The sequence below is a fragment of the Ascaphus truei genome, chromosome 7, assembly GCF_040206685.1.
Source record: "Ascaphus truei isolate aAscTru1 chromosome 7, aAscTru1.hap1, whole genome shotgun sequence".
Lineage (NCBI taxonomy): Eukaryota > Metazoa > Chordata > Amphibia > Anura > Ascaphidae > Ascaphus > Ascaphus truei.
This window is the reverse complement of record NC_134489.1, coordinates 55,341,611-55,355,501: the sequence shown is the minus strand read 5'-3', so window position 1 is coordinate 55,355,501 and position 13,891 is coordinate 55,341,611. Positions and strand designations below refer to the sequence as shown.

Below are 13,891 nucleotides of genomic sequence, written 5' to 3'. Positions count from 1 at the left end.
AATGCAGGCCCTAACACTAAACTGTGAACCCTTCCTTTTACCTCTGTATGAGGGGAAACAGCAAGCTTGACCCTACCTGTTCTTCTTACTATCGACCTGTCTCCCTCCTGCCTTTTGCTTCCAAACTCCTTGAACGTCTTGTATTCTCTCGATTGCTATACATTGGCCACGCTCAGTAGCACTATTATTGACACAAATAAATATATATATATATATATATATATATACTGTCGCGGCCGAGTTTATTCTAACGTAGAAAAAGAGTGGTGGAGCACTGCTGAAAAAAGTAAAGGGCTGGAGGCTGATAGCAAGTAAAAATGCTTTAATTTAATGCATAAGTAGACCAGGCTACAAACAAAGAAGGTATCTCTAACGCGTTTCGCGCTGTCAAAGCGCTTTGTCAAAGAGTAACCTTAGTGTGGGTAAATGACTCATTTATAGATGCAGGAGTGCGGAAGTATGTTTGTGCCAAAACGGACACCCCCCGATCACATGGTCGGGTGTAATTACGGGCGCCTGCAAGGTTTGAACAACCTCCCCCACACGTGCATGAATAAAGGGAATAAACATTGAATAAAACCCAAATAACCACCCCCTTGCCAAGTCTCTACCTGCACAGCTGCTTCCCTGTCACCCCGGTCTCCTTCCAAAAACCAAGATGGCGATCGGAACTGAATCTACGGAAGCCCTGGATGGACATAAAAGCACACTGTGCAAAGCAGTGACTTCAAAGCAAGGACAACTTTATCGTATTTAAAATCAACACAAGAACAATATTGAAAAAAATATAGGAAAGTAAAATAAAAGGAAAAGAAAATAAAAACAAAGAAATGTTAAAACATGAATAGGCTTAATATAGATTATAAGAAACAGTATCATTATTATATATAAAGAAACACACTTTTAACCCCTAATAGTGAAAGATATATAAATAATGTAGTGACATGGACAAAATAAATACAACATAAATACAACAGTTCCACTGATGTGAACCACAATAAATCATATATATATATATATATATATATATGTCATCTATCTGATTATCCTAAATATAAACATATTAATTATTAAATGATAATAACAATATTGAATGGAATATAAATGATAAGTCCATACATATATAAATAATTACCTAACTACGTGAACTACATATTATTGAATACAAATATAAAGTGATATTCAATGCAAAATCTATTCAATATATAAATACACCCATATATAAAGAAGAAATTCTTTTTATGATAGAAAACTAATCTAGAGCTGAATATTATGTAAGGATTGAAAGATATGATTAAATAAGCAATACAAAAACCACAGCTAAATAATTGCTAATGATAAGTAATTGATATTTAAAGAAAATGAACCAATTCCCAATCTTGGTTAATTCCAGATGGGAAAAGTGTATCCATACTGAATATCCAGAACATCTCTCGTCTGTTGAGCATGTTCAATCTGTCACCCCCCCCGTGGGGGCATAGGAACATGCTCAACAGCCGAAAAAGAGAAGCCCTGGATACCTCCCTGTGGACAATCCACAAAATGTCTAGCTACGGGATGAATGATGTTACTTTTCTTGATGGCTCTCACGTGTTCCATTATTCTTAATTTTAAAGACCTGATAGTACGGCCTATGTAGTGTTTCCCACAACCACAATGAATAATGTAAACTATATAACTTGTATTACAATTAATGAATGATGTAATCTTAATATTCCTAGTGGGTTTCACTATGTTAATGTTAGAAATGGGGGTCGCATACTGACAAATCACACAGTGACCACATTTGTAAAAACCCCTCGGAATACTAGTAATACATGGTTGGTGGTGTGATTTAAACATACTGGGTGAGAGGAAGCTGGCCAGTGACTTAGCCTTTTTGAATACAAATCTCGGTCCCTCACTCACTATGAGCTTCAGATCTTTATCTAATTTTAGCATATCCCAATGCTTTCTGACAATCCGTCTGATGGAATCTGCCTGCCTAGATTGCTGAGTGATGAAAAATGGCCCTAGTTGATTTTTATTTTGAAAACAATCCACTTTATAACCTCTATTCTTGCGCGTTTTTTTGTTAGCCTCAATTGAGAGAAGGTCTGTCCTATTGGTGTTTTTGACTATATCTAATGCTTCCTGAATATGTAAATGTTGATAACCCCTCTCTACGAATCTGTTAAACAAATCTCTAGACTGGTTCTCAAAAGATTCCTCTGTCGAACACAGTCTTTTTAACCATAAAAATTGACCTTTCAAAATGCCCTTCTTTAATGGCCTAGAATGGTCACTGTTGGCCATAAGGAATGCATTGCGGGAGGTTTATTCTCACCTTTACCCGGTCTCGGCCGCGACAGATACCGGGCGCGCGCCGAGATGTCCCGGGCGCGCGCCGGAGCCTCGGAGGATCGGTCCTCCGATCGGGGCTTCCCCCTCCCCTCTCCGGGTCCGCCGGGTCCCCCGGAGCCCCCCACCGCCATCCCCCACATTACAGCAACCCATGCGCGCACGCTCCAAATGAAGCGTGACCACGCATCGATGACGCGCGGCACGCCGAGGGAAAAAAACGACGAAACCGGAACACCACGCGGCTTGCGGCTCGAGCCGACATAGAATAAAGTGTGCCGCTACTGTATATATATAAAATGTGGTGGGTGTTGGAGTTAAAGCATGCTGGGAATGTGTGTGTTGCTAAAGATATTGCAAGATGCATAAAAGCATTTTCTTTTATTTTTACTGCATAGGATTGATACTGGAGGCCAGCGTGGATACCCCCGCGGCCCGCGGGACCCCCTGGAGATCCAGGGTTCTCCACCGGCCTCCGGTATCAATCCTGTGCAATAAAAATTAAATTGCTTCCAGTTACATTACCTTAGCGCAGGGGTGGGGAACGTCAGGCCCGAGGGCCGTATAAGGCCCTCGAAATCATTTGGTCTGGCCCTGCTAAGGCAACTGCTATAACCGGGGTCGCGCTAATTAAAAATAAAATGGCCACCGCGCGCCCGATTGGGATGAGGTGGTGTGAGGCGCCGGCAGCCCTACACGATCCCCAGCAGCCACCGTACTTCCCCCGCACTCCCACCGCAGCAGTCCCCGCAGCATTCCCCGCACTTCCCCCATGCTTCTCCAGCAGTTCCCCCCGCACTTACCCCAGCATCCGCCCTACACGATCCCCCCAGCAGCAGCAACTACCAGAGGTAGGGGGGCGGGGTTCTGTGTGCCTACATGCCTGCTGTGTGCCTGCCGTGTGCCTGCCTGTCTGTTTCTGTATGGCCCACGAACGATGTTATAAATATCCAAATGGCCCTTGGCAGAAAAAAGGTTCCCCACCCCTGCCTTAGCGGCTAACTGTTAAGGTAATGAAAAGGTTAAATAACATACACTGCATAGTTGGTAGTCCAGGGGTGGGTAAAGCTTGTTGTTGCCCCAGGATGGCTGTTTAGGCCTTGCGGGACGGTGTCAGTAGAAGTTAACCCTTTCATTACCATAGCGGTTACAGCCAGTGGGGTAATGAAGGGGTTAACCCCTCGCACTACCCTCCCGCGAGGTCTAAACACCCACGCAGGGGTAACTACCACCTTCACCGACCCCCTGTACCAACAACAGGAATGGGTAAAAGTGCTATTTCCCAAAGATAGCTAATAGCGATTTTCCCTGTTCAAAAAAATTACAGTGCAATACATAAATACAAGCCTCCCCCTACCCCAACACATACAGTTTAGTAATGGGCAAAATTACTATTATCCAGATATGGATATTAGTGCATTTACCCATTAAAAATGAAACCTGCCAGCATAAAGTAAATAAAGGTTGTACTTACCCCTGCCAGGATGAAGGCAGTCTTTGTCTTCTTCCCCATCCTCTTCATCCTCTGTGGGCAGAAACATTACAATAATAAAAAAAACTAATGGCCACTAACCCCTTAATCACCTTAGCAGTTAGTAACCGCTATAGTAATTATTTATTAACTATTAATAATTAATAATTAACACCCCTCCCCCGCTACCCACTGGGAGACCTAACAACCCTCCCCTGGGAAACTACCCTCACCCTCCACCCCTGCTATCCATTGATTGTCACTGTGCATATATATAACACATAAAGGGGCACAAATAAGCACATTGGCAGTCAATGGTTAACCTAAAAACAAACAAACAAGAAAACAAATACAATAAAAATACCAAAATACAAAAATAACATACAATCAATGTTTTTATTACCTTTGATGTCTTCAGCCACTGATTCCGACTGCAGTAGGAACCTCTTGATCCTCAACGCAATGCTCTTCTGGCAAGTTCTTCTGTCCTTCTCTTCTTCTCTTCTTTCTTCAGTCTTCTGTCTTTTTTCCTTGTAATCCAATAGGGCAGATGTGGCCCGGTCAGCTTCTTAAGCACAAATGAGATGGGAGAGGCCTTATATTAGGCCGGGATGTCACATTTGAGTGTCAGATGGTCCACTCCCAATCAGATTGGATGGTGTACCATATGACAGATTCTTTTTTTGTTGTTGAAAGGATGTGACGTCATTAAAAGGGAGGGAAGCCAGGCAATCAGGATGGCTATGCTTCCCTCCCTTTAAGATGATGTCACCAAAACAAAATGGCCACCATAATGTTACTTCAACCAATTGGATTGGGAAACTCACCATGTGAGGCATCATATGGCACACCCCAAATCTGATTGATTGTAGTAAAAGATATTGTATCCCTCCATTTAATATGATGTCACATCCTTAAATAAAATATACAGTTCAATCAAATACAGCACAATCAAAACAAACATTAGCAATGTAATCCATTGATTGCCACTGTTGTTATCTATGACCTCAAAAGAGGCACAGATAGCCACACTGGCATCCAATGGGCACCATACTACCCACCACCTCTACCCCCAACAACCCGCCCCACCCACCTACCACACACAGTAATGAGATAAAGCCGTATTAGCCATATATGGCTTATAACACTTTTGCCTATTCAAAAACCATCAATGACCAGAAACCCTATAGTAAATAAAAGTTTGTGTGAGAGGCTGTCGTCATTTTCATTGGCACCAGCATTAAAAAATAAAATAGCTACTGGCCAGTAACCTCTTAACTACCTTAGCAGTTAGTAACTGCTAAGGTAATTAAGGGATTCAACTGCTCCCGCTAACCACCCGGGAGGCCTTACCACCCTCCCCGGGTGGAACCTCCATTCCCCATTCCCTTTAGCCTCATCACCACACACACAAATGGGCAAAATCACTAGAAGCTAAATATGTCTAATGGCACTTTTGCTCATTTGTGATGCTTATGTTGTTTTACATCACAATTACATAAATCAAAGATTAACAGGCACAGACAAAAAAAAACCCAGTAGCCAATACATCCACGTATTGCCACTGTGGTTATCTATGCCATCAATGGGGGGCATAGATTGCCAATTGTGAGGATTCACCCTTCCAGCGGTTCTGTCCCCTTAACCCTCACCTGTCCATCAGGTTCCAGAAGCGATCATAGAGGGCATCCCAGCGGCATTTCATGTGAGCGGCGCGCGGGCAGTGTGCGGGTTCTTTTGGTCTCCGCAGTACCCATGTCCAGGGTATACTCTCCCCCAGGCAGCAGTGATGCGCGACGCATGCGCGGTACGCACTCTCCCCAGCGTTTCATGGTCTCCACCCCCAGATTCTGCCTACGCTCTGACGACGGAGCAACGCGGCACAGCGGCCGCACACGTCCCTCCCCATCATCTCGGGTCAAGCCTCCGGTGGCGCGAGTGAGTGGTGTGCGACCGGGTCACCAGCGTGGTGTGCGGGTTACGCGCGGGGCGTGTGCGCTCTCTAGAGGTACCACCCCCACTCCTAATCGGCTGCACAATAGGATGCACCTTCACGGTCCAGCAGCCTATCAGTGAGGGTTCCTTTACTTCCTGGTTGCCTCCCATTGGAGGGAGGGCCTATATATACCTTGTCAGTACTCTCCTGCATTGCCGAGCAAAACTCCTGTTTTGTGACGCTGCATCTCACTGCATCCTGCCTTGTCTGCCTCTATCTTGCTGCTTGACCCTGCCTTAGATTTTGACCTTGTGAAACTCTCCTGCACTGACCCTGGCTTTGGTTTTAGGATGATTCTGCTCTCTCCAATCCTGACCCCGGCTTACCAGAAAAAGCATAAGTAATGTAATAATTGAATGCCTTTTCATTTATTATGTCATGCAGAGCTAACCCCATTTATATGACATTGTCTGCCAACATTAATTGACATTGTCCTACATTTGTTTGACAAGGTAACCTCACTAGAAGCTTCATGGCATGAGCCCCCTTATCAGCCTGATTCAACATGTCCCATGTTCAAAATGGGACATGGAATTATGGAGGAAAATCAGTCGAGGGAGTAGTCATCATGAAAGCCTATGTCCCTGTCCAACCCGTTCGAGAGTATGAAAAAAGCTGTGGCACAAGACATAAAGACATAAATAAACTACTGGAAAAGCCAAACAAATACTAGCAGAGACAAACCACAGCAACAGAGAGCATTGTTGTCTGATTGCAGAAAAATACCAACCTTTTTCGAGCAGGAACAAGTGGTAGGAGCATAGTAGGTCCAAGCATTGAATTGTCACACTGATAAATCACACATATTAACTGTGCCTGTCAAAAACTGGCCAAGCATATTTTGCTGAGTCCTGCAGATATCACCTGTTGCCCCCCTACCCTATGGCTGTTGCCCCACCAATGGCTGCTGTCATTGCAACAACAGCTGTTACACCAGCTGTATCAGCAATACCAAGTGGGCCTTTAATGAGATCCAAAAGAGGTCACAATTTTTTTTTCAAAATAAATGTTATATGCTACATTTTGAATTGATATATTGGTATACTTTCTTATTACAAAAATTCTTATTAGGATCTTCAACAGTATTAGCAAAATATTTACAATTAACATAAGTGAAAAAAAACTATAAGCAATTATTTAACGAATATGTGGGTAACCATTGTGTGCTTTCTATAAAATTCATATCACAAATAAGCAACACATTTCACATAAACATTTCTACAAGTTTACTAGGAAGAGGTTTTCACCTTATGTCTAAGGTGACAAAATCTGAAAAGATAATATGCAACCTGCACTATAGAAAAACATCAATAAATATGTACTGTATGCACCAATTATAAGCAAGAACATATTTGTACTTTGGTTGAGTGTTCATGAACCCTTACAGAAGGTTCAAATAATTATGCCAGTTTCACTATTAAACAAATGTTTTCAATTGCCAACTATGAACATTTTCGGATAAAAAGAACACTAGTTTGTGTTGAGGTGCACTAAGTGAGAAATACCTCTGGGTGTAGGTATGTATATCCCTATCAGATAGGGAAGAAAAAGTGAATTATAAAAATGTATAAATAGCACAGAATTAAAACAATTGTTATGCAATAAATGGCAATCCAAAATATAGAAAAATAGTACAACCACTGATAGAAAGTGTCCATTTAAGTGCAAAACAGTAGAAAATATAATACTTGGTAAGTGTAATACAATGATAGAAGTTTCAATTGTATCCACACAAGGCAAGTGTTTGAGTGTGATTATTTGTAATAGATGATAAAAGTAACCATATTCACTGTTCCATAATTAAGTGACGATATAGTCTGCCCCAGATGCCAGGATGACCACTCTTCTTCAGATATTAAACCTCAAAAACAAAAGAAACAATAGGGAGTGCAGACATAGTTGCCTGTGATTGAGACCCAAGTCTCCTACTGTCTCTGTAGAGGATCAGCTGTGGTTCCTTTAATGTGCAGTGTCTTGTGCTCGGGAAATGGACTGCTGGAGCCTGTGTGGTCTGCAAAGGATGAAGAGCTTCTCTGGAACAGAATGGCGACTCTTGCTGATTTGCAGATGTCATCGCTCTTGAACTTGTGGAGTCTCCTCACTTCCACGATCGACGTTCTAGTTGTTACGGATCATTTTGACAAAATCCGTGCGGCCCATTCAAATCCGCTTGCGGATTGCAAATTTAAAAATCCCGACGGATTAAATCAAATTCATCATTGAATACAATCCGGGCGGATGTTTTAGAAACCGGATAGAGAGATATTTGTAATTTTTGTGAATTAATACATTTATTTGTTGTTTATATTATCTGTCACTGTGACCCAGATTCAGTACACAGCCTACTTAGTAACATTGCTTGTACTCTCACTTTTTCTCCTGTATATCATTAAAGGAACTTTATTACCTCAATGATAAATTATATACCAGTGCACTGTTTATAAAATTATAACAAAGTAATATGTGCTGGCATGTACACTAAGATGCAACTAACACATCTATGTAAGTACCAGCACTCACTGTCTAATAGCTAAATGATCTACTGAAAACAAATGTCATGAAGAAAAATAGTTTTAATGACACTATAAACCAACCGGAATTAGATCAAATGTGTTTGCAAAAAAAAAAAACAGTGTCACAATGGGAATGCCACAAAGTGAGGGGTGGGGGGAAAAAACAAGAAGGCGAAAAAACATGAAACACAAGGAAAATACACAAAAAAAGGAGAACGGAAAGTATGCTAGGGGGGCGACGTTTTGAGGGACTACCTCTTCATCTGGCCCATTCCCCGGGTCCCAAGGGGTCCCAGAGGTACTTCCCTAAGCCTTCCTTCCCCTATCACTGGTCAAATCAGACACCCCTGAAAACTGATAGCTATCATACAGTATAAGCTGAACAAAGCGTATAAAAAGGCAACAGAAAACCACAATAGTCAAAGTAGGTCTAACCAACTACCCTGGGGCAACTGCCCCCTTCATCCACTCCCTCTGCCCCCAATAAACAAGGTACTCTGGCTTAACCCCTTCAAATTTATTTATTTTTTTATAAAATATTGTACTGTAGATCTACTAGTGTACTGTAATAGTGTACTGTAGATCTACTGTATCTAATTTTATAGTTAGTTCGGTATGTTTATACAGTATAGCAACGGTATATGTATATTTTTTATATTGCTCCATATTAATAGAACAATATATTGTGTACTGTGGATCTACTGTATCTAATTTTATAGTTATTTCGGTATATTTATATAACAACAGTATATGTACAGTATATGTTTTATATTGCTGCATATTAATAGAACAATATATTGTGTACTGTAGATCTACTGTATCTAATATTTTAGTTATTTCGGTATATTTATATTACAACAGTATATATATTTTTTATATTGCTGCATATTTATAAAACAATATATTGTGTACTGTAGATCTAATGTATCTAATTTTATAGTTATTTCGGTATATTTATACAGTATAGCAACAGTATATATCTTTTTTATATTGCTGCATATTTATAGAACAATATCTCATTGTATACTATTTGTACACCAAATGATGTGCTGTGCTTGTGGCCTACTGCACTGTAACTTACCGGTTTGTTTTTCTGTAATTTGTAGGGAGACAACTCTTCTGGTCGACAAAATAAGGGAGGAGAATGATGAGAAGAGTGCATTAAGGGTCAAATACACTCTGCAGGAAAATCACAATCTGACTGTATCTGAGACCAGCATAAAGAAGATGAGACGCAGAATTGGATGGAAATATGGACATGTGAGGTTAGTACTGGACAGTACAGGAGGTAAAAGTGTTGTTTAAGAAACTGTACTGTACCGCTAAAATTATTTATTCCTAGTCATTACAGAGCGTACCCCATGATAAGGGACATTAACAAAATCAAGAGAGTGGTCCAGGCCCAGGCATGGATCGACAGTGGAGAAACTTTCCAGGATTGCATCTTCACTGACGAGTCTACTGAATCGCTGGAGAGATTTGCCACCTTTGCATTCCACAAAAAAGGTTGCATATCTATGACGCCGCGGCCAAAACACCCAGTGAAGATGCATGTGTGGGGTGCCATCTCTAGGCTTGGACCAGGATGCATTGTCATCTTTGAAGGTAAAATATATCAAATATAATGTAGCTTTATGCACTGTACTGTACTAGTGTGCAGTTTTTTGAGCACTTTTCTTTTCTTGTTATAGGAATAATGAATAAAGCTTTCTTCCAAGACAAAATTGTGCCTGAGATTGTGGAATACATCACACACAAGTTCCCGGATGGTCATCGTTTCTACCAGGACAACGATCCGAAGCACACCGCGTCAACAGCGAATATCCTTGTGCGCGGTATCAACTGGGTGAAGACGCCAGCGGAGTAAGTGCGGTAACCGTGTCTCATTTTTCCCCCACTGTTTTTACTGTGTACTGTATCTCTTAAACTAATTGGCCTTTTTTCCGATGACAGACCGCCAGACTTTAATCCGATCGAAATGGTCTGGCATCAGCTGAAGGACATATCCGGAAAGTGGTGAAACCTTCAAAAAAGGATGAGTTGGCAAAAGGCATACTGAGTTTTTGGAACGATATACTCACCGTGGAACGCTGCAATAAATATATTGACTATATTGTGACTGTGTTGCCCATTGTGATTGCGCGTAATGGGCAAGCATCAGGAAGGTAGTATGGTATAGTACTGTACTGTAGTATTGTAAGTACAGTATGATACAGGTAAATATGGCACAGATTTTTTCTTTCCTAGTAGTCAGAGTATACAGTAGTTCCAGTATAGACTAGTTTGGCAGTACTAACTGCATACACAATGCCATAATGCCATAATACAGTATGCACCTACAGTACAGTAACTGCTCAATTTTTTTCTTTCCAGAGAGAGCAGCACCAGCCATCTGGTTACATAGTATTTAACAGTAGTCAGAGTATACAGTAGTTCCAGTATAGACTAGTTTGACAGTACTAACTGCCTACTGTAGTCCAATGTGAAGTAGCTATACAGTACAGTACACAATGCCATAATACAGTATGCACCTAACTGCTCAATTTCTTTCTTTCCAGAGAGAGCAGCACCAGCCATCTGGTTGCAAAGTATTTAACAGTAGTCACAGTATACAGTAGTTCCAGTTTAGACAAGTTTAACAGTACTACACATCACACAATGCCATAATACAGTACGCACATAACTGCACTAATTTTTTATTTTCTTGTCTTTTCAGGAAAAAAGGATGGACTGGGGGAGACGGGGGTGGTGTGTACAGTCTGAACTGTTTGTACAGTCAAGTGTACAGTATATAAACAGCAGTAATGATGTACACAAAACCTCTCCTCTCTCAATGAACTACTGTACTGTACACAGAATGAGGAAGAAGATAAAGACGGGAGAAATTATATGACTATATATATATATATATTATAAATTATATATTATTAAATTATATTATTATCAATGTGCATTATTCATGTTTATCCACCGGCACTCAATTTCAATCTGCCAGAATAACTTAATAAAGACTGCATTATGTATTATTCATGATTATTTTTATATTTGTATTTTTTGGTTCCTGATAAAATAAAATAAATATTTATTTACATTCCTGCTAATCATAATCATTGACAACAACCCCCCCACACCTACAGTACACCAAAGAAAAAGAATGAATGACAAAACAACATGAATCAGTTAATGTTTTTTTTTAACTTTCAATTCTCACAATGCTGTGCAAATTAGATTTACATATCACATTTGAGAAGGGATTTCTCCAAAGCGTTACTGCAAACAAAGCCTCAAAGTGGTGGAGGGGGGGTTGGGTGAGTCATGCGCAGTAATCAGCTAGCTCCCATCTCAAAGAGGATTACACGCAGGCGCAGTGAAGTGACTGATGCTCGGCTAGGGACGGATTAAAAACACAATGACAATCTTCAGAAAATGAATGACTCTGTGGAGGTGTCTGTCGATAAGAGTTTCAAAACCTTGAGCGAGCCTTGTGTGTGTGCGTGGGGGAGGGGGCTGCATGAAGGATTAGCTGTGCAGCAGTTCAAAGAAATGACATCATTTCAAAAGGCAGTTCATCATAATAATTTGATCCCTGCACCCCCAAATACAGTACTTATAAAGCACACAAATCAACCATGTGCAGTCAAACGCACAGGGTCGCAGTCAAAAGCTACAGCACAGATTGAATATCGTAATATCAAGATGGTTTTTGCAGGCTTGTGGATAAAATAACAATTAAAAAATTAGAATACATTTTTTTTTGGTCACTCACTCAAGCAAGCAGTGGTGGGTGAAGTTACAGGCGCATGCGCAGTAATCAACTAGCTCCCATCCCAAAGAGGATTACACGCAGGCGCAGTGAGGTGACTGACGCTCGGCTAGGGATGGATTAAAAACACAATGACAACCTTCAGAAAATTAATGACTCTGTGGAGGTGTCTGTCGATAAGAGTTTCAAAACCTTGAGCGAGCCTTAAGTGTGTACGTGGGGGAGGGGGCTACAGGGTACAGCTGCATGAAGTTCAAAGATAATGACATACTTTAATTTCAAAAGGCAGTTCATCATAATACTGTAATATGATCCCTACACCCCCAAATACAGTACGTACAGTACAGTAAAAAGCACACAAATCAACCATGTGCAGTCAAACACACAGGGTCGCAGTCAAAAGCTACAGCACAGATTTAATATTGTAATACAGTATCAAGATGGTTTTTGCAGGCTTGTGGAGAAAAAAAAAAAAAAAAAATTAGAATTTTTTTTTTTTTTGGTCACTCACTCAAGCAAGCAGTGGTGGGCGAAGTTACAGGCGCATGCACAGTAATCACCTGCTGTCAAGCAGGAATGTGATTGAAACCAGAAAGACACATGTTTAAAGGAATGGTGTGGGAGAGATGTACTGCATTGTAGAGAAGATAAGAAGTTGAAATACCCTGCAGTGCAGTTAATTATTCTGAGCGAGGGAAGAGCGCTGTATATGCCGAAATGTGACACTGTTACAGTACTGTACACGCCTATGCGTTTCAACAATTTTCAAATGAGACATACTGTACAGTACAGCACTGCAAATGCATGTATAAAGTAAATATGCAAATTTACAATTACTGCGCGCGCACACAGACTGTGTACTGACGTAGGTTGAACCGCGTAGGTATTAGACTTCCAAGACAACAGCTCGCAAACGCCCCCTGAGTTTTTACACGGCATTGCAGTATTGCAGACAGCGAGAATAAAATGCTAATATCACGAGCGCTAAAATAACGCAATTCACTCCGGACCAAAAAAAAAAAACGCATCTGACCGGGATTATCAGAGAGCCGCGGATCTAGCCGATTTAGACTCAGGGCGGCCGCTCCTGTATTTCTTTTATTGTTGGGTCTTTTGGGCGCTTTTGTTTTTTTTTTAGGTTGCCCATTGACTGCTATAGTGGCATATCATGCCCATATTATATGGGCATGATGTACCATTATGCCAATAAATGGGTGGGAATTTTTGCTACAGGGTGGGTGGTTAGGCCACCTGGGTGGGTAGCAGGGATGGGGGTTAACCCCTTAATTACTTTAGTGTTTATTAACCGCTAAGGTGATTAAAGGGTTATGGGCCATTAGATTGTATTTGTTCTAGTTGTGTTCCTGCCAACGGATGACATGGAAATGGAGGATGGTGATGAGGACAGCTTTCATCCTGACAGGGGTAAGTGCAAGTTTTATTTATTTTAATTATGCTGGCTAATGTTTTATTTTGAATGGGCAAATGAGCTATTATCCATTTCTGGATAATAGTAATTTTGCCCATTACTGTACTGTATTTGTTTGGGGCTTTATTGGGGATAGAGAATGTGGGTATTGGGGATGTTTTTTTAAAAAGTTTATTGGGGGTAGAGGGATTCGGTGAAGGGGGGTAGTTGCCCCAAGGGTGGGTGGTTAAGACACCCGGGTGGGTAGTGGGGGAAGGGGGTTAATCCCTTAATTACTTTAGTGTTTATTAACCGCTAAGGTGATTAAGGGGTTATGGGCCATTAGATTGTATTTGTTCTAGTTTTGTTCCTGCCAATGGAGGACATGGAAGCGGAGGAT

The 13,891-nt window shown here is 41.0% G+C and overlaps 1 protein-coding gene across 1 annotated transcript in view; it reads right to left on the bottom strand.

Moving 5' to 3' along the window:
• LOC142499986 (uncharacterized) overlaps positions 1-13,891 on the bottom strand; it is a 110,154-nt gene that overhangs the window by 32,879 nt on the left and 63,384 nt on the right. Inside the window, exons 4-5 of the mRNA XM_075610042.1 lie at positions 4,215-4,379; positions 3,815-3,865 (exon numbers count right to left, since the gene is read on the bottom strand). Coding sequence (XP_075466157.1) covers positions 3,815-3,865; positions 4,215-4,379 — 216 coding nt within the window. The remainder of the gene's footprint in view (positions 1-3,814; positions 3,866-4,214; positions 4,380-13,891) is intronic.